The 26,333-nt window shown below is 36.6% G+C and overlaps 1 protein-coding gene across 1 annotated transcript; it reads right to left on the bottom strand.

Annotated features, from left to right (window-relative positions):
* Positions 1 to 20,785: 20,785 nt before the first annotated feature.
* On the bottom strand, positions 20,786 to 21,610 carry LOC108195675 (F-box/FBD/LRR-repeat protein At1g13570). Its single transcript, XM_017362652.2, has one exon. It carries the CDS (start codon positions 21,608 to 21,610, stop codon positions 20,786 to 20,788), a length of 825 nt encoding a protein of 274 aa, XP_017218141.2.
* Positions 21,611 to 26,333: the final 4,723 nt, after the last annotated feature.

The raw sequence follows: 26,333 nt of genomic DNA, 5'->3' as shown, positions 1-26,333 counted from the left end.
GCAAACGACATGGTGGGAAACCCAAACCAGTTGCTCTAAAAGTTCAAGAAGATTCAACTGTGAAAAGCAAAGGAAAAGCTCATGTCAAAAAGTCTGATACTGAGTCATCAAACTCTGATGTTGACTCAGACTCTGATATCCCTTCAGACTCTGATGACAGTGATACTGAGATGATGCAGCTGGCAGCACTAATGGTAAAAAGCTTCAAGAAGATGGCTTACAAGAACTTCAACAAAGGGAAGAAGTTCTCAAGGAAAGACAGAAACTCTGATAAGAAGGTCTTCAAAAGGAATGAAGGCAAAGAAGAAAAATCTGGAAAATCTGATAAGTCTAAATACACCTGCTTCAATTGTGGAGAGAACGGACATTTTGCAACTGAGTGCAAGAAAGCTAAGAAAGAAAAGGAACAGGCCTTTATCACAAAGAAGGGGAGTTGGACAGACTCATCAGAATCAGAGGAAGAAGTCAACTATGCCTTGATGGCGAACATGGACAACATCACTGAGACTGTTGAAACTAAGGTACCTCATTCCACTCTTGCTTTTGATACTGAGGATATAACTGAGTTAAGATTGTTTCTTAAAACTCTGCATGTTAGTTATAGAGATCAGACCTTAGAAAATGACAGACTAAAATCTGAGATCTTGAATGTTAAGAAAAGGAATGATTATCTTGAAAAGGAACTAGTTCAGATGCTAGAAGTTCAGAAGGAAAGAGATGATTCTATCTTTGTTAAAAATGAACTCTTAAAGAAAAATGCTTCTCTTGAATCAGAACTTGCTAAGGAAAGAGAGATAATCAGAACTTGGACTAACTCAGGGAAGACTACTCAGAATATCTTAGAAAGTGGGAACTGGAAGAAAGGGTTAGGTTACTCTGATAAAAATGAAGCTGAGTCATATAAACAAGAAACCATTAAAATTGAAAAACCCAAGGTAGTTCCAGTAAGATTTGTTGCAGAATCAAAAACTGATACTCCTAAACAGGTTAATATTGGTTTAATGACTCAGAAACAGCTTAAGCATAAACTCAAGGAGGTTAAGAAAGAAAACAGGATTAAGGAACCTAGGAAAAATAGGAATGGAAAGGTTGGAATAAACAAAAGCAACAATTACATGTCTTTTCCAAATGCTCCTAGGAAAACTTGTCATAATTGTGGTAATCCTAATCATCTTGCTTCTTTTTGCAGGAAAAATAAGGACATAAATGCTATGTCTCCAAAATCAGAAGTTAAGACTAGGAATACTAGATTTAGACCAGAGAATCCTTGTTTTCATTGTGGTAGTTTATGGCATTCCATTTACACTTGTAAGGAATACCATAGTTTATATTATGATTATTATGAATTAAAACCTTCTTTGAAGAAAAAGATTGATTCTCCTAGTTCAGCATCTGTTAAAAAGTCTGTTAGCACAAACTCTGATATAAACTCTGATAAATCTTCCGCTGCTAGTGTTAACAAACTTAACAAGAACAAAGGATCCAAGCAAGTCTGGGTCCTTAAAACTAATCATTAGTTGTGTATGTGATTTCAGGGCAACAGGAAAAACATCCTAGTTCTGGACAGTGGATGCTCAGGACATATGACAGGAAATAAAGCCCTGCTATCAGACTTTGTGGAGAAGGCTGGCCCAAATGTTTCTTATGGAGATGGCAACATAGGGAAAACTTTGGGATATGGCAATATCAATCTTGGAAATGTCATCATTCAATCTGTAGCTCTGGTCTCAGGACTTAAGCACAATCTGCTGAGCATAAGTCAAATCTGTGACAGAGGATATCATGTCAATTTCTTGGAAGAACACTGTGAGGTCATTAGTAAAAGAACTGGAAAAGTTGTTCTGAAAGGATACAGACATGGCAACATCTATGAAGCTAAGCTATCTTTAAACTCTGAAAGCTCTGCAATATGTCTACTTGGCAGAGCCAGTATTGAAGAAAGCTGGAACTGGCACAAAAAATTATCTCACCTGAACTTCAATAATATAAATGAACTTGTGAAGAAAGATCTTGTGAAAGGACTTCCAAAATCAGTTTTTACTCCAGATGGACTCTGTGATTCCTGTCAGAAAGCAAAACAGAGGAAGTCTTCCTTCAAAAGTAAAACTGAGTCCTCAATTCTTGAGCCATATCATCTGCTGCATGTTGATCTTTTTGGACCAGTAAATATAATGTCCATTGCAAAGAAGAGATATACTCTGGTCATTGTTGATGAATTTACCAGATATACATGGGTATATTTTCTTCACAGCAAGGATGAAACACCATCTTTATTGATTGAGCATGTCAGGCAGTTGAACAAAATCTCTAAAGATGCAGTAAAGATCATAAGAAGTGATAATGGCACTGAGTTCAAGAACTTTAAAATGGAGGAGTTCTGTAAAGCAAATGGCATTAAACAGGAATTTTTAGCACCTGGAACACCTCAACAAAATGGTGTTGTAGAAAGGAAGAACAGAACTCTAATTGAAGCTGCTAGAACCATGTTAGAGGAAGCAAAGTTACCAACCTACTTCTGGGCTGAGGCTGTGCAGTCTGCCTGTTTCACACAGAATGCAACTCTGATTAATAAACATGGGAAAACTCCATTTGAAATGGTTAAAGGCAGAAAACCAAATCTCAAATACTTCCATATCTTTGGATGTAAATGTTTTGTTCTGAAAAATCATCCTGAACAGCTAACCAAATTTGATTTAAAAGCTGATGAAGGAATTTTTGTTGGTTATCCTTTATCAACAAAAGCCTTCAGAATTTACAATCTGAGAACAAGGGTAATCATGGAATCCATTCATGTATCCTTTGATGATAAGAAAATTACTGGAATGGAAGATTTTGAAGATCATGAGCAACTGAGATTTGAAGATGAAGATACATTCTCTGACTCCATAAACTCTGACTCTGAGACAATATCAGAGCATGTCACTTCTACTCACCAACCTCAAGCACGTGTTGAGGGGGAGCACTTTCAAGATGGAAATCTGGATGAAAATGTTGCAGACTCGGCAGAAAACACAAACTCTGATTCTGACTCCTCAAACTCTGATCACTCTGCATCAGAGAATCAGGAGAACATATCTTCAGGGGGAGCATCAGAAACTCAGAATGCTCATGGAGATAGCATGAATAATGGGGGAGAGGCATCAGAGAATCAAAATAATACTGGCATGGATCATGGGGGAGGATTTAGTTCCAGAAATCAACTGCCACATGAAAGAAAATGGACAAAGTCTCATACACCAGATCTGATTATTGGTGATCTAGATGCTGGAGTACAAACCAGAACTGCAACAGCAAATGAGTGTTTATTTCATTCATTTTTATCTCAGACAGAACCAAAGAAAGTGGAAGAAGCTTTAAAGGATGCAGACTGGGTAACAGCAATGCAGGAGGAGTTAAATGAATTTGAGAGAAATAAAGTCTGGACACTTGTACCAAGACCAAAGAACAGATCAATTGTTGGTACTAAGTGGGTTTTTAGGAACAAAACAGACAGTGATGGTGTAATTACAAGAAATAAAGCCAGACTGGTAGCTAAGGGATATTCTCAACAAGAAGGAATTGACTATGATGAGACCTTTGCCCCAGTTGCCAGATTGGAAGCAATCAGAATTTTCTTGGCTTATGCAGCACACAAGAAATTCAAAGTGTTTCAGATGGATGTAAAGAGTGCTTTTCTCAATGGGGAGCTGGAGGAAGAAGTATATGTAGAACAACCTCCAGGATTTGTGGACACAAAATTTCCAGATCATGTCTACAGATTGGATAAAGCTCTGTATGGACTAAAGCAAGCACCTAGAGCATGGTATGAAACTCTGGCTCAATTTCTTTTGGACAGTGGTTTCAACAGAGGTACAATTGATAAAACTCTATTTTATCTCAATCATGGTAATGATCTGCTGTTAGTTCAAATCTATGTAGATGATATTATTTTTGGGTCTACTAATCCTAAACTCTGTGAGAGATTCTCAAAGCTTATGCAGTCCAGATATCAGATGAGCATGATGGGAGAAATGAGCTATTTTTTGGGACTTCAAGTCAAACAGACTGATGAGGGTATTTTTATTAATCAGTCTAAATATACCAGGAACCTGCTAAAGAAATTTGGCATGCAGGATAGCTCAGCTGCTACCACTCCAATGGCAACTGCCACTAAGTTAGATAAAGATACTGGTTCACCAGTAGAAATTACTAACTACAGAGGTATGATAGGCTCACTTTTATATCTGACTGCTAGTAGACCTGATATCATGTTTGCAACCTGTCTCTGTGCAAGATTTCAAGCAGATCCAAGAGAACCACACCTTGTAGCAGTCAAAAGGATTTTCAAATATCTCAAAGGAACAGTTGAGATGGGACTCTGGTATCCCAGAGAATCAGACTTTACACTGATTGGTTACTCTGATGCAGATTTTACAGGATGCAAAATAGACAGAAAAAGTACAAGTGGGAGCTGTCAATTTCTAGGAGGAAGATTAGTTTCTTGGTTCAGTAAGAAACAAAAATCTATCTCCACATCCACTGCAGAAGCAGAGTATATTGCTGCAGGAAGCTGCTGTGCTCAGATCTTATGGATGAAGAATCAACTACTGGATTATGGGTTAACTCTGACTCAAATTCCTATTTATTGTGATAACCAAAGTGCTATTGCTATGACAGGAAATCCAGTACAGCATTCCATGACCAAGCATATCAGCATAAGGTATCATTTTATCAGAGAACATGTGATGGAAGGAACAGTAGAGCTTCACTTTGTTCCAACAGATCAGCAGTTGGCAGATATCTTCACCAAACCTCTGGCTGAAGCAACATTTACAAGGCTTGTAAACGAATTAGGGATGATTTCTGATCCTCTCTAAACTCTGATACATTGCATGATACTATTGTTAGGGTTATACTGAAATATTCGTTTGAAGTATATAACAATTATTTGAGAATCTTCAATGCATGTTTTCACATTGTCTGTATATTATATATTGTAGACAATCTAGTATCAAATGGGATAGCAGAAGATTAGATTGTCAGACTCCTTATATAATATAATAAAGGTTCACAGTCGAGGTGGTGTTAGACAAACCACTGGAACGGCTGAAGTATTATTTGGAAATAGTTTATCTTGACTATTGAATAATACTTATATACTTTGTGTATATTGAACGGGATCAAAATAGTAGAATAATTGTTTCTTTAATTCTGACAATAAAGAACTAAGATTCTATGATGTTATTAATGCTTAAGTTCTTAATCCGGATATAGTGATTGACACTTGTATTTAATGCACATGCCTTGACTCATAAATTAAGTAATTTATTTTAAATTACGAATTTATGTATTGGGAAATGACATTATATACAGAGTGGGATATTGACTATAAAAGGAAACCGTGTCCGAAAAATATATTCGGGTGATGATGTCCTCTTGAAAGCTTATAAAGATAATTATGCTTTAGTCCTGCAGGCAGATTTGTTCTTGCATAATTATAAGGTTGAGTGGATGATTAAGGATAAAAGATATTGATTAAATTAATTGTCAGAAATTAATTTAATTAATGGACATGCGATATCTTAAGCATGGGGAATTTATAAGCAATTAATATGGGAGCCGAATTAAATAATTAATTTACGGAATTAGGAAAGGTAGTGCAAATATTAGTTCTTTAGTGGATAGAATTAATATTTAATGACATTGGGCCTGGCCCGGAATGTCATTGGAAGGCCTGACCTAATGATCCATGATCCCTGCTGTAGCCTATATATATTCTCGTTCTCCTAAAGCTGAAAGACACACCAAAACGAATTAATCCTAGAGTCAGAGAGAGGCAGACGTTTTTCTCAAGGAGACAGCTAGGGTTTTGGGTTTTCGGAGCTTTAAGGAGAGGCACACCTTGGGAGATCGAAGGCCACACTTCGTCCAAGGAGAATCAAGGAATACAGTAGAAGACGTGGATTTGAATCGCTTGCGCCGTAGCGATTAAGGTTAATATTCTGTTCGAACTTTTAATTAATATCATAAAACGCAGGACCAAGGTCCGATTGTTCCTACAATGGTATCAGAGCCAGGTTGCGGTTCTGCGATTTATGATATGTAGTCCATGTCATGATTATATATGCATGTATATAGTGATTCTGTGATGCAGGTCGTTGTCCACTATTATGGCCGTGTTTTAATTATTCTGTTATGTTTGGATTCCACGTGGTTTATCGTGGCTGTTGTAAATCACGAGGGTTGATCGTGATAGTTTAATCTTGTAATTCAATTTGTAATTGTTTTAGATTATGATCTGATGTAATAGAATAGGCTGGTTCGCATGTACAATTTGTATGTAATTGGTTGATCAACGGGGCTGCAAGAAACAGAGATCTTCCGCTGCTGCGATCTGTTGCCGCTGCTATTTAGGGTAACTTTTGCATGCGATGTCCGATTTGGGCGCATAATACCTTTTCGGGGACGGCAGAACTAGACGGACAGGCTCCAAATTGACGTAGTCCATTTGGTGCAGTTTTTCAGGGCGTTCTGAGGCTGTTTAGGCATCCAAACGGGCTCTCGAAGATTTTCGGAATTTTTCGAAGGATGATTTCGAAGCTGTTTTTCCGGGGCCATAATAGTGGATGTGTTTCATTATGTTTTACATAATTTCTGCCTTTTCTTGATTATTGCTACTATGTGTTTCTTGTCTGTGTTGTTATGCCATGTGATACTAACCCTTCGCATGCTAGAATGACATGGACATAGGGATGTTTTTAATTAATGCTTTAATCATGCTAGTATGCTGCCATGTTATGTGTTCTTTATGTTGCTATAACCATGATAGTATGCATGTGGACTTCGAAGAAATAACATTGGGCGATGCATCTAGATTAAAATCCTCAAAGTAAATTCTAAGTGGGAGAGGGAGTTAATATGGTATTAAATCCCATGGTCTCCATCATTGTTTGTATGTAATTTAACATATAAGGCGAATATAAATTATGTATACGTCACCCATCGTGGCATGTAATTTATGGTGCCTAGAATGTTATAGATATTACTGGAACAAACTTCTTGAATTAATACGAATAGATACGAATTTTCTTTATCTCTGATTTGGGGCGATTTCTAAGGCTTATGGGTATTAAGTGAGACCGATGTGACTCCTCCACTGCCTAGAAGTCAAATCAGACACGAATATTGAATTGAAGTATTCTATTCGAGAAATATTGGAAGGTATACATGCCGCCCATCGTGGCGTACCAAGTTCCATAGGTTTCGGGTAATTTAAGATTTGATGATGGTATACACTTAGCTATGAAAAATAATATAGACCACCCCAACGTGGCTTATTGTTTAGTAATAGGACCGAAGTAACGTTTAAACAAATTTAGGTGGTATACATGTCACCCATAGTGACGTACCAGAAACTTATGGTGTTTAAACGTTAGTGCATTTAATTTTAATAATTGTTAGAGGAACCAATAGGACTTAATTTTTTATGCACCCTTCTTTATGTGTAATGTGATTTTTTCATGCATGATTCTCAGGATATAATGGGGTTTAATCCACTGTTCACCATACTTAAGGATAACAAACTTACCGGACCTAACTATATTGAATGGAAACGTAATTTGGACATTGTGTTGACTGCTGAGGAGTACAAGTTTTGCACTTATGAACCCAAGCCTGAGCAGCCCGCTGCTGATGCTCCTGATGAGGAGAAAGAGTATTATAAGCGGTGGACAAAGGCTGATGAGATGTCGCGATGTTACATTCTGGCAGCAATGTCGGGTGTTTTGCAGCATCAGCATCAGGCTATGGCCACTGCTTCGGATATGCTCTTTAATCTCAAGGAACTTTTTGGAGATCAGAATAGGGCTGCTAGGCAAGTAGCCATGAAGGCTTTAATGAACACTCAGATGGCTGAAGGTACACCTGTAATGGATCATGTTCTCAAGATGATGTCACATCTGAATGAGATAGAGATCCTTGGTGCAGAGCTTGACGGGGAAACCCAGATTGACATTGTCCTTATGAGCTTGCCCAAGAGTTTTGAGCAGTTCCGCTTGAATTACAACATGAACAAGAGGCAGTATAGTCTTGCGGAACTGCTGACAGAACTTCAGGCAGCTGAAGGATTATTTCGCCAGAGTGTTCAAGTGAATGTGGCTGAGAAAGGTTCTTCCTCTAAGCCGAAAGGCAATAAGAAGAAGAAAAAGGCTCAGACACAGCAAGCTGTGAAGGCAGTGGGGGTTCAAGGTGGTGTGAAAAAGCCTAAGGGGAAGTGCTACCGGTGCAAGCAGTCGGGTCACTGGAAAAAGGATTGTCCTCTTCCTAAGAAGACAAACAATACTGGTATGTCTCTTTCTCTAGTTACAGAAACATTTATAGCGGCTATATCTACGAGCACTTGGTGTGTAGATACTGGAGCCACTGATCATGTTTGTAACTCTATGCAGGGGTTCCAGCAATCCAGAATGCTTAGAGATGGCGAGATATACGTGTTCATGGGAGATGCTACGAAAGTAGCAGTAGTTGCAGTAGGAGTTATTCATTTATCTTTTGGTTCTGATAGGATTTTGGTTTTGAACAATTGTCTTTATGTACCTTCTTTTAGAAGGAATTTGATTTCGGTTTCTAAACTTGCTATGGATGGTTATAATGTTTGTTTGGATCGTAATGTTTCTATTATGATGAATAAACGGATTATATGTTCTGGTACATTGCAAGACAATTTGTATATAATTAATCCTAGTCAACCTGCACTGCAACTACAACATAGGGTATTGAACAACACATCTTCTACCTCTAATAAAAGAAAGGAACCTTCTAGTTTGAACCAAACATATCTTTGGCACTTGAGATTAGGTCATATTAACTTGAGGAGGATTCAAAGACTGGTAGTAGACGGGCCTTTAGGCTCATTGGCAGTGGAGCCATTTCCAGTTTGTGAATCCTGCTTGGAAGGTAAAATGACCAAAAGGCCTTTTAAGGCAAAGGGGAATAGAGCCAAAGAAGTGTTAGGATTGGTTCACTCTGATTTATGTGGACCTATGAATATCCAAGCAAGAGGTGGTTATGAGTATTTCGTCACTTTTATTGACGATTATTCTAGATATGGATACGTTTATTTGTTGCACCGTAAGTCTGAGTGCTTTGAGAAATTCAAAGAGTACAAAGCTAAAACGGAGAAGCGACATAATAAAAGTATCAAGTCACTACGATCTGATCGTGGTGGCGAATACTTGCTTGGGGAATTCAGGGAATATTTATCAGAGAATGGGATAGAATCCCAGTTGACTGCACCAGGCACACCCCAGCAGAACGGTGTAGCAGAGAGAAGGAACCGGACTCTTTTAGAGAGTGTTAGATCGATGATGAGTTATTCGGATTTACCCAAGTCCTTTTGGGGACATGCCTTAGAGACAGCAGCTTATCTTCTGAACTTAGTACCTTCTAAGTCGGTTCCTAAAACCCCTTTAGAATTGTGGACCGGGGACAAACCGAGTCTGAGACACATTCGGATATGGGGTTGTCCAGCACATGTGCTGAACAAGAACGCGACTAAGCTAGAATCTCGTACAGAAGTAAAGCTATTTGTAGGCTACCCCATGGGAACAAAAGGTTATTTATTTTATAGTCCTAAGGATCGGGATGTCACTGTTAGCACCAATGCAAGATTCTTATAGGAAGACTATATAATGAATCACAAACCCATGAGTAGTATCGTTTTAGAGGAATTAGTGGGAGGGATGAATAATGAACCTGTAGTACAAGTAGAACAACCACAGCAGACTGTGCAACCGGTCACTAATACCGCACCAGTTCCTCGTCGTAGTGGGAGGGTTGTTCGACAGCCCGACAGATTCATGTTTTTGGGAGAGTCTTCGGACTTGGTCTCTGGTGAACATGATGATGATCCCCGGACATACGAAGAGGCAATACAGGACAAAGATGCAAGTCTTTGGCAAAAGGCAATGGATTCTGAGATGGAATCAATGTATTCTAATCAGGTCTGGGAGCTCGTGGAACCACCCAAAGGTGTAAAACCTATTGGATGTAAGTGGGTCTACAAGAAAAAGAGGGGATCAGACAAAAAGGTGAAAGCCTGGAAAGCAAGACTTGTTGCGAAAGGGTATACTCAGAAAGTAGGTATCGATTATGAGGAAACCTTTTCGCCAGTAGTCATGCTTAAGTCAATCCGTATTCTTTTATCTATAGCAGCTCATCTCGATTATGAGATTTGGCAAATGGATGTCAAGACAGCTTTCCTTAATGGAAATCTTGAGGAAACCATCTATATGCAGCAACCAGAGGGATTCATTAAAGAAGGCCAAGAGCATCTTGTTTGTAAGCTGAAGAGGTCTATTTATGGACTTAAACAAGCTTCTAGGTATTGGAACATTCGCTTTGATCAGGCAGTCCAGTCATATGGATTTGATCAATGTCCAAGCGAAGCATGCGTGTATAAGAGATGTGAGGGAAATGCAGTGGTTTTTCTAGTGCTTTATGTTGATGACATTTTACTCATTGGAAACAATGTTAAGATGTTGTCTTCAATAAAGGCATGGTTGTTCAAACAATTTGAAATGAAGGACTTAGGTGAAGCAGCATACATCCTTGGGATCAAACTTATAAGGGATCGCAAGAAAAGGATGTTGGCTTTATCTCAGGAGCCCTACATAGATGACGTATTAGCTCGTTTTAACATGCAGGACTCCAAGAAGGGTAATTTACCCTTCAGACATGGAGTTACTCTATCAAAGAGGCAGTGTCCTTCGACACCTAAGGAGATAGAGAACATGAAGGCAGTTCCTTATGCTTCGGCATGTGGGAGCCTAATGTATGCAATGTTATGTACGAGGCCTGATATCTGTTTTGCCGTGGGCATGGTTAGCAGATACCAGTCGAACCCAGGACAAGAACATTGGAGTGCTGTAAAAGCAATACTCAAGTACCTGCGTAGGACTAAGGAGTATATGCTGGTTTACAAGTCCTCTGATTTAGTGCCTCTGGGATATACTGATTCGGATTTCCAGACAGATAAGGATAAGAGAAAGTCCACCTCGGGATGTGTTTTTACTTTGGGAGGTGGAGCCGTAATATGGAGGAGTGTGAAGCAGAAATGCATCGCGGACTCAACCATGGAAGCCGAATATGTGGCAAGCCTCGGAGGCAGCCAAAGAGGCTATATGGTTCCGAAACTTCCTGCTGGATTTGGATGTGGTTCCTAATCTGCCACAGCAGATCACGATTTATTGTGATAACACTGGTGCTGTGGCGAATACCAAGGAACCGCGGGCCCATAAGGCAGCGAAACACATAGAGCGTAAGTATCACCTCATACGACAGTTCGTTAAGCGAGGAGATATCATTGTGGCTGACATAGCATCGAAGGATAACCGGGCAGATCCTTTCACGAAGAGCTTACCAGCTAAGGCTTTTGAGGAGCACGTGGAAGCGATAGGAGTCAGATACTTTGCCACATAGTTATATATAGTTGGTAGTGGATTGCTTGTAATAGACACTGATATACTCAAAGAATATCTTGAGTATAAGTGGGAGATTGTTAGGGTTATACTGAAATATTCGTTTGAAGTATATAACAATTATTTGAGAATCTTCAATGCATGTTTTCACATTGTCTGTATATTATATATTGTAGACAATCTAGTATCAAATGGGATAGCAGAAGATTAGATTGTCAGACTCCTTATATAATATAATAAAGGTTCACAGTCGAGGTGGTGTTAGACAAACCACTGGAACGGCTGAAGTATTATTTGGAAATAGTTTATCTTGACTATTGAATAATACTTATATACTTTGTGTATATTGAACGGGATCAAAATAGTAGAATAATTGTTTCTTTAATTCTGACAATAAAGAACTAAGATTCTATGATGTTATTAATGCTTAAGTTCTTAATCCGGATATAGTGATTGACACTTGTATTTAATGCACATGCCTTGACTCATAAATTAAGTAATTTATTTTAAATTACGAATTTATGTATTGGGAAATGACATTATATACAGAGTGGGATATTGACTATAAAAGGAAACCGTGTCCGAAAAATATATTCGGGTGATGATGTCCTCTTGAAAGCTTATAAAGATAATTATGCTTTAGTCCTGCAGGCAGATTTGTTCTTGCATAATTATAAGGTTGAGTGGATGATCAAGGATAAAAGATATTGATTAAATTAATTGTCAGAAATTAATTTAATTAATGGACATGCGATATCTTAAGCATGGGGAATTTATAAGCAATTAATATGGGAGCCGAATTAAATAATTAATTTACGGAATTAGGAAAGGTAGTGCAAATATTAGTTCTTTAGTGGATAGAATTAATATTTAATGACATTGGGCCTGGCCCGGAATGTCATTGGAAGGCCTGACCTAATGATCCATGATCCCTGCTGTAGCCTATATATATTCTCGTTCTCCTAAAGCTGAAAGACACACCAAAACGAATTAATCCTAGAGTCAGAGAGAGGCAGACGTTTTTCTCAAGGAGACAGCTAGGGTTTTGGGTTTTCGGAGCTTTAAGGAGAGGCACACCTTGGGAGATCGAAGGCCACACTTCGTCCAAGGAGAATCAAGGAATACAGTAGAAGACGTGGATTTGAATCGCTTGCGCCGTAGCGATTAAGGTTAATATTCTGTTCGAACTTTTAATTAATATCATAAAACGCAGGACCAAGGTCCGATTGTTCCTACAACTATATCTGTTAGTATTTGTTGTTATAAATCTGATCTACAACTGCATCTGTTATTCTCTGATCTAAACTCTGATGATTATACTCTGATTTGATAAACTCTGATATTTAAACTCTGACCCGACAAACTCTGATGACTTGAATTTTTCATGATGAAAGATATTCCTGTGAAGAATATGTTGCACTTAACTGAGTTTAGTCATAAGCCTCTCTAAAGTCTGAATTTTGTGATATTACAGCTGTGGAAATCTTTAACACACAACACATGAGTTAATTTTGTTACCTAGACTGTCTCACTTCTTAAATATTAGATATGTACTCAGAAAAGAATCTGCTTTCCTCCTCTTATGAGCTAAGAGTTAATATATCTCAGTTATGGATTCTCAAGATATTCCTTCTCAGAAAAGAAAATCAAAAGAAAAGAAAAACAAAAGAAATTATCTCAGGTACTCCTTTGAGATCTTAGAAAATTTGTGAAAGGAAAGATCCAAGTGCACTGCTGGTATTAAGCAAATGCATCAAAAATTAAGTTAATTTTTGGGGACTTTTCACATTCTCTGATTACTGGAGAAATACTCTGAGCAAACAAAAGTCTGATAAAGGTTATGACTCACTTACCATGAGAAGTTCCCTTTCAAAAGACAAATGTTGTTCAAAAGAGAAGAAATGGTATACTCTGATCCATTTGTGAGAAACTCGGCTTATGAGATGATTAAAACATTTTCTTATTATCTGATTCTTTCTAATATTATTTAAGAAAGTTGACAATCTCTGTGACATTAGAATATTCATGTAAACACACACCTCACTCCACTTCTGTGATTAACAATTTTTTTTGGCTTCGAGTAATTTTTGACTAGAGTTCAATAAATATTTGCAAACTCTGAGGAGCAAGTGTCGTTTAGACCTTGAATATTTATCTCTCATCATTACAAGATTCTATGATCACTCCTTGATTTGTCAGATTATAAGTCATTTATTTAAACTCTGGTCGTTGGTCAGCTTCTGATCGAAGTCCGAGTTAAAGTAAATATTTTGGTCAAGATAATATTAGATTTAATTATCAAACGGTAGAAAATCCTTTTGTATTCCTGAGTGGAGAAAAACACGGTAATTATTTGTGTTTTATTGGTAAATGGTGCACATTGGTTCAGATTCACACGCCACTCATTATTACCTCTCCACTACCATATTTTTTACCGTTCAGAACTTGCCACGTGCCCCACTACAGCGTTGATATCTCACCCGCATGCGTACATACATATATATACTCAGAGATCGAGTATTTTCTCTCTTATTTCACACGTTATCTCTCTCTCTCTCTGATAATATTTTCAAAATCTCTTGTGCGCATTTCATCAAACATCTCATCTACACTTCACGATTTTCTTGATTTTTTCAGAAAATGTCGACCAAAGTCTTTGAATATGCTGGTGCAAAGTTCGTCACCAACAACTATGCTGCAATCCTGTCAAATGCTGAAGCTCCATCCGAGTTTCATCTCATTCAAGACTATCTTGCTCACAGTGAGTTCATGTATGCACTCACACAACCAGAAGTTATTTCTCCGGCACAAGTTTTGACTCTCTGGCGTTCAGCAAGATATAATGATGGTGGTGAAAACGGATCACCATCTTTGACATGCTCTTATGAGGGTCATGAGTATATTGTAACTCCTGAAACGGTTCGAAAGGCTCTTCACCTTCCAGCGCATTCCAAGTATCACAGCTCTGTCTCTACACAAACTCTGAAGGATATGATGCAATTCTTTGGATACTCTGGTAACACTGATAAGATGGGGGAACTTAAGCGCACTTGTCTCTGCAAAGAATGGAGTTTCTACTATGACTGTATAACAAGAGCTTTTGGGAATAAATGCAGCAATTTTGATGCTATTCCTCTCTTCAGTCAGCAGATTGGGTATGCTCTCATTCATAATCTCAATTTTGATATAGCACCATCTATTTTGAGATTTATTGGTGATAGGAGATTAGAAGATGAAAATATTGTCTACTTTGCTAGATTTTGTCAGCTTATTTTCTCTTATTGTTTTCCTCTGGTCCCTATTCCTGATACTGACACTGAACTACCCTTTAAAATCACAAAACGAGCTTTCACTGATTTAATAAAAAAAGACGGTAAGAAACCTCAACTGCCTGTTTTTGCTATACCAGTAACTGTTCAGGATAAACTGAAGCTGACAATCCCAGATAAATATGATGCATTATTCTCTGATGAGAACTTACCATCCTCCACCCACCAGACACAAGATATACCAACCTCTGGTCCTTCCCAAAAAGGGCCAGTTGTAAAATCTGATCTAAACACAACCTCTGGTCCTTCCCAAAAAGGGCCAGTTGTAACATCTTCACCAACAAGGGTACTGAGGTCCTCTAAATCTCCATCCAAACAGCCATCTCCTCCACCTAGGAAGAGAAGATTTCTGCAGAGATTATCAGACTCTGACTCTGACCCTGAGCCAGAGCCAGTTCCTCTAATCTCAAGGCCCAGGAAGAAGATCAAGCCCACCTCCACAATTACTGATCTTACTGTGGACCCTCCTCAGGAATCCACAGTCAATCCTCTTGAGATGGTCACAGTTTCTGATCCTCTGATGGTAGAACCTCTATCTGCAGTACCCCTAACTACTACATCAGAAGCTGACATTCCAATGACAGAGCACATTCCTCAGTCAGAGGATCTTGTGCCACACTCACCAGCAGATGCTATAACTCTCTCAGAACATACTCCAGAAGCACATGTCTCCACTCCAGAAGCAATTGTAACCACTCCAGACATTGCTCAAGAAATTCTGACCCCTGTTGAAAATTTAGTTGCAGCTCCTGATCAGGAGATATTATCTGCTGCAAATTCTGAGGAAGCTACAGCTCCTCTGTGTTCACAGACACTCAGTATTGCAGTTGATGATGATGATGATGATGATACAGATACTACAGAGGTCACTTCTGTTCATCTTATTGACTCAGCTATTCTTGCAGCTGAAGTCTCTGCTGAGAACAGAGTAAGCATTTCAGTCAGGGAAGTTTCTCCAGTCAGAGATCCTTCACCTGTTCCATCTGCATCAACGGCTCCTGTCTGTGAAATTCCTCCTTCCAAACCTACAGCGAACAGAGTTTGTACTCTCAGTTACTCTAAGAGGATGCACAGAGCTCCAATTTCCTCTGTGGAAGCCAGACTATCCTCTATAGAATCCACTCAGAAATCCATGCAGCAAACTCTGGCTGAGTTGAGCTCTTCTGTTGCTCAACTGGTGAAATTTCTCAACCCCAATGATGTCAAAAAGGGGGAGAAAGTACTAAAAGACAAATGCAAGGTTGATCAGCAACAGAGAAAACCTGATGATGAGGAAGAGGATGAAGATAAGAAGAAGTCTGAAAATTTAAACTCTGAAATAATCTTACACTCTCAGAGTCAATCTGAAGAAAAGAGGAGTGATAAGGCTGGAAGCAGTTCTCATCCATCTCAGAAAACAAAATCTCAACCTCTGATACCAGCTGACAGTAAAACCAGAGCTCTCTCTGAGCAATTAATTAAGCTTGGTAATCCTGAATCTAAGATTCTGAGTCACACAGTGAAGTTTCAGGGAGAGGAAACAACCTTCTTCTACAAGGCCCCTACACAACTGGATTTTGATGAAGCAGTTGCAAAGAACTTATTTGAAGAAGAAAATCCAGGAGTGTCACTTGAAGATGCTAGAAAAGAAGAAGAAAGGTTGGTTGCTGAGAAGAACAAGACAAGAAAATCAAAGTCTGATGAAAAGGAAGCTCAAACTGATCATCTAAAAGTAAGCTCTGATGGCAAGAAACTGGTCACTAATTCCTCTACAAGGAAATTAACTTCTTCAAGAAGAAAAGGAATTGTGATCAGTGAAGTTAATTACTCTGATATCAATAGGCCCAGAGTTTATCAGAAGAAGTCTGAATCTGATTCCAGTGAAAAAGGGAAAAAGATTATAGATGGTTCTCCATGTAAAAGGAAGGCTGAATCAGAAGTTAACCAAACTCTTGAGATCATTTCTAAGTCCACTGATCAGAGTTTAGCCTCTGACATTGCTCAAGCTGAAGATGTGAAGAAAGAAAAGCTGAAGCCAGTTGAAGACAGAGCTACCTGGATCAAGTCAATCTCTGACAAGGCTCAAGTTGACACAGCTGAATCTAAGAAGAAGAGTTTATTTGGAAGCCTTGGTACAGGTCAGTACAAGGAAAGCTCTTTATTTACTCAGATCAGAGCAAAAGGAACAAGAGGGAAAGAAGCAAGAGACACTACAGGTCTGGGTCACAGAAAGGAGAAAATACAGACAAGTGCAGCAACTAACTTCAGAGATCCATTTCTTTTTACTAAAAAGGCTGGAGAAACTGTAACACAGGAAGACCTTGACAGAATAGAATCAGCACAAATTCTGATAGACACTCATGATGGACGAGAAGACAAGGAAAAAATTGCTATATTTTTGGAATCTGGCAGGGTTTACAGAATTTCTGAAGCTGATCTACTGTTAAAATCTCTGAGGGAACTTGAGCATATTCACTATATGCTTGAGATAAAGAATGAAGCATCCAGAAGATGGTCTGACAGAATGAAGAGAACTATTCAAGAGAAAAGAAGATTCTATGGGATAAGTTCTGATGCTGAATATGTGCCTAAGATAACCTTGGAAGATGGTTCAGAGATTGACATGGAGAAAAATAGCTCTGTTATGGAGACTATTGCTGGAACCAGAATTCTGGGTTATAATAATGAAGCTGAAAGACCAGGAGCCATTCAGTTGGGAGAAGCAATGAAGAAAAGCAAAGCTAATGCTTTGAGATCAGCCATATACCAGACAGGAGATGAAGATGAAGAGTTGAAGACTGTCAAAGCTCAAATGATACAAACTCTGAAACAAATTGAAGAAGATCTGATTACCAAGTTTGTTAAGGAGAGCTATGGGTATAGACTGATTGGATAATTAGTTCTGCTATGATCTGTAAGTTGTAATTAGTTCTGCCTACTCTGTAAGTGTTAATTTATTTATGCAGATTAGTTACTTCATGCATTTGTCCTTGATTGTTTTTGACATCATCAGTAAATATATAGAACTTGTTCATTCTGTCTAATGCACAAGTTGGGGGAGATTGTTACATATTTGATGATGTCACAGGTATCTAACTTGTTTAGTGTGCAGAAGCAAATATCAGAGTTTAGCTGGAAATCAGAGTTTAACGACTGACAGCTGGATCAGAGTTTAAACGATGATCAGAGTTTGCAGGCGGCTGATTTTCAGGAGCATATCTGACTAAATAAGGAAGATAAAGATTAAGAGAGATTGTGCAGATCAGGACAGCAGAAGGATAGCTACTGATTAGATTATTTTAGGAAGCAGATAATTATAAATCAATCAGTAGATATCATGTAACTGTGTATATAAACACAGCTTAGGGTTTACTCTAGATGAGTTATCAATTGAATATCACTCGTGTAACCTAGCAGCTCTTAGTGATAAGTTATAAATCACTAAGAGATTATTTGTAAGCTACTGTGATTTGTGAATAAGAGTTTAGTTGAATTATTCTCTTATACTGGTGTTTTGTTCTTGATTGTGTTCACTATATTATCTTATATAGTGAGTTTATTCGGCCTAACACAACCCAAAAATGGGATTTCGAGTGAGCGGGAGTGTTGAAATACAACATAAAATTCATTTGCGGCCTTCCAAAGTTATCGAAAATGGTGGTCGTCTATAACTACATTCCGATTTATCCCGGGAGGTTGCTCGCTCACACTTCACGGGCAAATAAGTTTTAAGGAGACAACTTAGCACTAGTCTCATATTCATCTATCCCGCTTTTTTTGTTTTTATCGTATTTGGTCATCGTCTCGACTATTCAATTATGTGTTTGGTATATAGATATTGCTCAACATTTTATTTACGACTTCGTAATCAATTTATGTATATAATCATGAGCTACGAGATAACGACACGAAACTTGATGCGACGCAATTCGTGTTTGGAAAGATATGACAAGAAACCTTTCACAAAGTACTTCTATTTCATTTTAAGGTTAAATAGCTAATTCATCACTGTACTCATTGAAAACTTGTAACTGGATCATGTTGTTGAAAAAACTTTCAGAAGCATCATCAAGTAATTAAAAACTTTCAAAAGTATCACTCTCCCACGGTTCCGTTAATTACTTAATGGGAAGTTCAAAAAAAAAATACAAAAAAATATCAACGAATTTTAAAAAAAATCAAAAAAAACCCTTAAAAAATTTGGAAAAATTCAACAAAATCTGAACTTTTTTTTAAATATTTTTAAAAAATCTGAATAAAATCATTAAAAACATAAAACATCAAAAAAATCTGAAAAAAATGGAAAAACAGAAAATAATTAAGTGGCAAACTTTTTTTGATGTTATTGTTGTTCTTTTCAAATTTTTCTAAAATCCGGGAAAAAACTTGCCACCTTATTTTTTTTAGATTCTTTTTAGATTTTAGGATTTTTTCTGGATTTGTTTTGAATTTCCGAATTTTGTTTCCTTTTTTATCCAGATTTTTTTTTGAATTTTTTCAAATTTTTCTGATTTTTTTTATCAGATTTTTAATATATTTTTTAATGGTTTTCAAAGGTTTTTCCGGATTTTTTAATATATTTTTTAAGATTGTTTTTGGACTTCCCGTTAATTAATTAACGGAACTGACGGAGAGTGATGTGTTTGAAAGTTTTTAATTACTTGATGATGCGTTTGAAATTTTTTCAACATCACGATCTAGTTGCAATTTTTCCGTGAGTGCAGTGATGAATTAGCTATTTAACCCTTTCATTTTGATACAACTTTGAACATGAATCAAACAGCAGAATTAAAGGCTATCAGTTACTTTGACATCCCAAAATTGTGAATAGTTCTAGAACGACTTAATTTGACACCAAGTACTTCATTTTTTCTTGGTTCAACTATGACAAGGGGTCAACAAGAGCAATTAAAACTTGCCGGTTATTATGAGAAGAAGTCTGAGTAGTTCTACAGAAGTATTTTGAACAAAAACTACTAGCCCGGTTGACTTTGTTACTTAAAAGATCGCGTAAATTGCAGTAAGAATTCATTCTAGAATTGTGTCATAAGAAGCTAGTACATAACAACATTTAGACAAACACCCGCAACCGGGATTTCATCTGTTCAAGCAATGTTTTGTAATATATTAAATTAAGTAAAAATCTCCAGGATACTAGAACTCAGAACAGGGAACACACAAACACACACATCCACACTACAAATCTCCCAAACATACACACTTTGACACTGCAAATCTGCCTAAAATATATTAATTACTTCCATATGGATAAAACATTGACAATTCTCGACAACTCTTTCCCGATTAGATGAGCTCTCATGTGTCCACCCCAAATCTCAAGCAGCTAACTATGCCATAAAAGTTGTGAATGCTGGGATTTTTTAATTAACTCCAAGAACTCTTGTTTAATCCTCAATTTTTCATTGGGATTACTAACTGCTCTGCTGCAGAAAACTGAAATCTCTTCAAGCGATGGGGAAGATGCGAGTAAAACCTTGGAAAATTGAAGCTCAGATCTTACACCTATTACCCCATGTATTTGCACAATTTGAAGTTTGTTTAGTACCACATCTTCCCGGTCTAGTTCTTCCAGATAACGTTCAATTGCGGAGTCTGCAGAATTTGATCTCGTCACCTCGAAATCCTACATACAAAATTAATGTAAGCTTATAATAAACTAACAAATATACATGTAAATATTCATTTAAAGCAGCATATCATCAAGTTTGCATCTTTGTTACTAGACTTCTTAATACTACATCCAGTTCTCACCAGTGTTACTATAAGGTTTTGCAGGTTGGGAAGATTTCTGATCAAGCAAAGACAATTTGAAATCCGAAGCAAGTTAAATGAAAGAACACGGAGATCTAGCGTCTTCAAGTTCACCATCCTTGTCGCATGTGTCTTCAGCGTAAAGGGATCCGGTCCCAATATCTGTGTATATTAATAATACATCGAAATGTAAGACAACAAATACAGTCACCATACCTCAATAAAAACAAGTAGTTGAATTTTCAATTTTCACCGTACCTCAAGTAGAAAATCATGGAGGAGAAGGAAATTGATTCTTGTACAATTGCTAAGAAGCTTGATCAAATTGACAGATTTACTCTTGATGAAATCTGCCTGGGACAACACAAGACTAAAACGTTCCAGGTTTTTTGCGTTTTCGAGCCATCGCCAATCTATTTTTGAACTCATACCAATAATCAGCGTTTTGAGATTGTTAATATTGGTGAAGACCAGATGTTCTATGCCATCACATATGTGCAATTCCAGATGCTGGAGTTGGGTCCCGAATGATACAGGAGCAGCGATCAAAACACGAATGAGATCAACAGAGACTAGATTAGAGAAGCATCTGGATTCAGGTGGGGGGCTCAGTATCCACTTATCAAGTTCTAACACTTTCAACTTTGCAAAATCGAAAAAAACAGAAGGAACTAAGCAAGCATCGTTTTCCGAATTATCAAGTCTGAACACCTCAACATCCTTCTCTGTCAAGTGCTGAATCCACTGATGGATATGATGGCTTTCAAGTTTGGACGGGATGTAGATTTCAGTTTCCACAATGGGGCCAGTTTGGACCGCAAAGATCTTGTCGAGTGCTGATGAAAATGCAGACAGCTGCTCTGCTTCTTCGTTTTTGTTATTAATCACTTGCAAGTAAAACAGCTTATTCAGAACCAGGCACGGTCGCGTTGTCCATGTCTCCCTCCAAGCTTTGGACAAAGTACATGTTCTCGCAGCATCACGAACAGGCACGAGGTCAAGAATGGTCTGTTTCAATGCCACAGGCAAGTTGCTAATCCTATCATCATCAAGTGATGGGCTCACGCTTGACATGCTACCCTGCATGGAATTTTTACACCGAGTATTCAGTACTCCCTTGGTTCCAATATATTGTTTACGTTCATTATTTGTATGCATTTTGAGGTTATAGTTCTATTACTTTTTTTTAATTATTTTTGTTTTTTGAATAAAAGGTAACGTAAAAAACCTGATGGGGCAGAAGGAGTAAAAAATTTCCAGCATGCTGTTATTTTTCATTATTCAGTGTATATATTGATATATGTTAGACATTTAATCAAACACCAGGAGAGAAAGATTGAGCTTTGGTTTACTGTGATTCAGTGACCAGATAATTTTGATTACATATTGAACAGATTTAAGCACAGAGAAATGGGAATAAGTTTAGTTGTATTCTAACCTATGATCTGTTGATTAAATACATATTTAAATTTAATTGTGTTATAAATTCATGAATTTACTTACATTCATTCATAGCTTTAGTTAAACGGTGATATTGGCTCGGAAAAGGTTAGTTCCCCAAAAGGTGTTGTTGGAAATGTGGGGTGTGGATTTGAACTATTATTTTTGATATCTTGAAGAGGGGAATATATATTTTTGATTCAAATGTATTGAGTAATTTAATTCTAATCAATTGAAAATATTATTTTTAAATTATATATCTGATATATTTTTTAGTCATTAATTTAATTATATACTAATAATTTATATATAATTTTATAATTGATTAATATTCGACTCCCTCTCCAACAAAAAAAATAATAATAACTTTCTCACAATTAGATATGTATGAATTTGAGAGGAAATGTCCCGATTATAAGTGCGGGAATTCTCAGTTTATATGTTGTAGGAGATGTCGTCGTTTGAGTCACTATATTAAATGATATCGATTTTATTCCGTAATATGCTAGCATGTAGCAGTGTAGTTATTGCTTTATCCGGTACGAGTGTGACACGGGGCATGAAGACCACTAGACTTGTATAAGTAACAACCTTAGCAGCCGCATCAATTATCATTTTGAGAATGATTTTGTTTTTGTTTTCTGAATTTCTATCTTGCTTTCTTTACCAAGTTACAAAAATCAAAAAAATTATCATCAAAAAACCTTTCAAAACAGCTCTATCACTGATATTTGGTACCGGAGCCATGATGTTCTTACTAGAGAAACACAAAAATGGCAGAAGAATCACACCAAAAGCATGAAAAATCAATTCCCACCATTGAAACCCAAGCTGCACTCCTTTGAAGAAAACCAGGCTATAACACAACAACTTATATCTCAACTTAAGGAATAGATCTCAATGATGACCAAGGACACAATAGATGTGGAAAAAAAAAGCATAGATTATTATTTAGATAGTTTAGCTTTGGAACTGTTTCTTTTGGATATAAATTCTTGTTTGTCTAACTTTTATTTGGTATTGTTTAAGAAACATATTGTGGTCTATCTTGAACCTTAATTGATTAATAAATTTAATATATTTGCTTCGACATTTTTATGAGTTTCATTGTATTGGATTATAAATATATTTATTTTATTGATAATTATGATCAATATTATAAATGGTTTAATTATTGTTTGAAGAAATTATGAGTGCTTGACGAGGAGATGCTAAAAATTACAACAATAGAAACAACAACGGGAGCGATGAAAATAATAATGAGAACAACAATAATGAAGGTGGAATTGAGTTGAACCAACTCACGCAAACCCTAGCAACACTCGTTTGGAAATCAGCTCAACGAAATATTGTGTCAGAAATCAAGTGTTTGAATCCCCAACACTTGATAATGCAACAAACTCTGCTATTGTGGAAAAATGGATCCAAGTAATGGAAAAGGGCGTTTGAATTGTTGGGAAGTAATTATGGACATAAGGTTACTTTAATTGTGTATCAATTACAAGGCATTGTATATGACTGGCGGCTAATGGAAAAGAGAATGAATGAGCCAAATACTGATTCGATAACATGAGATATAGTATCTAAGCAGGGAGATAGGACAGTAGAGTATAAAGCAGAGTTTGTGAGGCTCTCTAAATACGCTTGTACCTTAGTTGCTGACGAGATTAGTCAGGCTAAAAGATTGGAGGAGGGACTTAAATAAATATTAGGCATGATGTTGCAAATTTTGAGTTAACCACGTATTAGCAGGTATTTACCAAGGCATGCATTAGTGGTTGTAGCAAATTGTTCCACTTTAACAACCATGCTCTGGTTCAAATAATAACAAAGATAATACATCTTAAATTCATCGATCCATTACATTTGATCCAATCAAGACGGTTCTTGAACTAATTATAAATAAATCAACCTATTTTATCGTTGCATAGTTGTTAAAAAAAATCTGTGTTTTGTAGAGAAATCCTCTTTTTCATATACTATAGTCCTATTTATTTTATTCTCTATCATCTAGATAATAAGTTACCATCTTTAGCCTAAATCTATAGGCAACTCATCCAAATTAAGCTAAATTAGTGGATATTCGTCTGGTCTTCATTATTCGAGATTTTAAATAACTAAATTATCAATCATTCTTTCGTTATCTTTTCCACGGTCATTAAATTAGATTGACAATAAAAATAACACAAATCGCCCATAATAATATGAGTAGCGCCATCAAGAAGTTCAATTTCTCAAATAAATCAACAAAGAAAAGCCCTAAATTGAACAATAATAAAATTTCAGCAAAACCCTAATTAGTGACTGATAAACAAACAATATAAATCAATTGTAGAAGAGAAGAAGATAATACCTTGCAATTGCAGATAAGAAATATTGGAGAAATCTCACAAGAAATAGTACTTACACTTTTTCCTTTTTAGTTTAATTTCTTCGATATCAGTAATATGTCTCACTCTCTTGTCGCAAAAACCTCAAAACCCAAATTTTTTCCGGTGCTTTTACGATTACTAATGATACATGTGCCCTATTATTTTCAAAAGTGGGATGGACCATTTGACGGGCTTGGCCCAAAACAATATTAACAAGTCCAACAAATCAGAATGAGCTTAAATTTATTAACTAAAATTTACGAATTTTTATGGCTTTGCAAAAAATAAAAATTGTTGGGTAATCATTTGAAGTTTATGTGCAATGACAACTTTGTTATTATGTAGAAATATTAGAAATTATATTAACAAAAAAATATTATGACATAATTATATGTTATGTAAAAATAGATAAGACTAATAACTGAAAAATAATTACAATATCAATTTTCTAAAAATGTAAAGTTATACTAATTCAACACACACATAATTGACATCTATTTGATTAATGTGCTTAATTAATTTATTATGTAGCGCACGAGATTTACTCATAACTCATATTGGTACTTCGGTTGTAGTTTTTAACTCGATTTTGTTGAAAACAGTCCATCTAAAATTTAGAGCAATGCTCCAAATGGATCTTATGCTATCTTTCCATCCTCTCATTTTTCCTCACTCTAGCTTTCTAATTCAGTTTGTGCTTTCTTTCTCAAAACATGTAAATACATTTTTCTTCCTTCTATAATCAGTAGTCTAGTGCATGAATTTCAGTCATCAATGGAGTCTATAATTCTCAACATGGTATCAGAGTTCTGGTTTGACGGAGGTCTAAAGTCGACTCTCCATCATCTCCGATATTCTCACACTTTGATATGGACACACAAATCCTCTTTTGAAATTATATGACAAGATCAAAGCAGGGATGACAACGGGTCGGGTTTCTTGAGATCTAGATCCGATCTAATATATTTCGAGTCGGTTCGGGTCTGGATCAGGATTTCTAATATAAAGATCCAAATCTGACCCGTTCGATTTCTTTCGGGTTTCGGTTCGAGTTCGGGTTTAATTCGAATATAAATTTTGTATCGCGCATATAAAATTAAGTAAAATGGTAATATACGTAATTAATAATTCATAATATTTCAATATATATACTATACATTTAAAAACAAAAAAAAAACACACACACACACACATATATATATATATATAATATTTTATATCATGTTTTTATCGGGTTTCGGGTTTCGGATCGGGTCTCGGTTCAGAATACTTAAGATACAGATACATATCCAAACTTTTTCGGGTCTAAAAATAAGATCCATATCCAGATGCAGATCCAAAAAAATTGGGTTCGGGTAGATTCAATCGGTTCGGAACGGATCGGGTATTCATCGGGTCGGGTAAAACTGTTATCCTTAGATAATAGCAAGGCAAAATTTTAATAACATAAGAAACCTTCCACAAAGTACTTCTATTGTATCTTGATACAACTTTGATGATGAATCAAAAAAGCACGGTTAAAGGCTATCAGTTACTTTGACATCCCAGAATTCTGAATAATTTTGGAGAGACATAATATGACATCAAGTACTTCATTTTTCTTGGTTTAACTATGACAAGCGTCAACGAGAGCAATTAAAACTTGCCGATTACTATGACAAGAAGTCTGAGTAGTTCTGCAGAAGTATTTTGAACAAGAACTACTAACCCGGTGACAACTGACTTCTATGTTACTTAAAAGATCGCGTAAATTACACAGTTATAAATTATGCTAATAACATCTTACAATTTAAACTTCATCCCTCGAATTTCATGTTAACCTACATCGAAATGAAGTCAATCCTGAAGTGTACAGTATCATAAGAAGCTAATACATAACAACATTTAGACAGATACCTGCAACCTGGATTTCATCTGTTCAAGCAATGTTTTGTAATATACTAAATTAAGTAAAAATCTCCAGGATACTAGAATTCAGAACAGGG

This window comes from Daucus carota, chromosome 7 (genome assembly GCF_001625215.2).
Source record: "Daucus carota subsp. sativus chromosome 7, DH1 v3.0, whole genome shotgun sequence".
Lineage (NCBI taxonomy): Eukaryota > Viridiplantae > Streptophyta > Magnoliopsida > Apiales > Apiaceae > Daucus > Daucus carota.
The sequence above is the reverse complement of the archived record's forward strand: the minus strand, read 5'-3'. Positions and strand labels throughout refer to the sequence as shown.

Coding starts and splice junctions, on each gene's coding strand:
- LOC108195675 (XM_017362652.2), bottom strand. CDS start 21,610: ATGTCAAGCGTGAGCCCATCACTTGATGATGATAGGATTAGCAACTTG.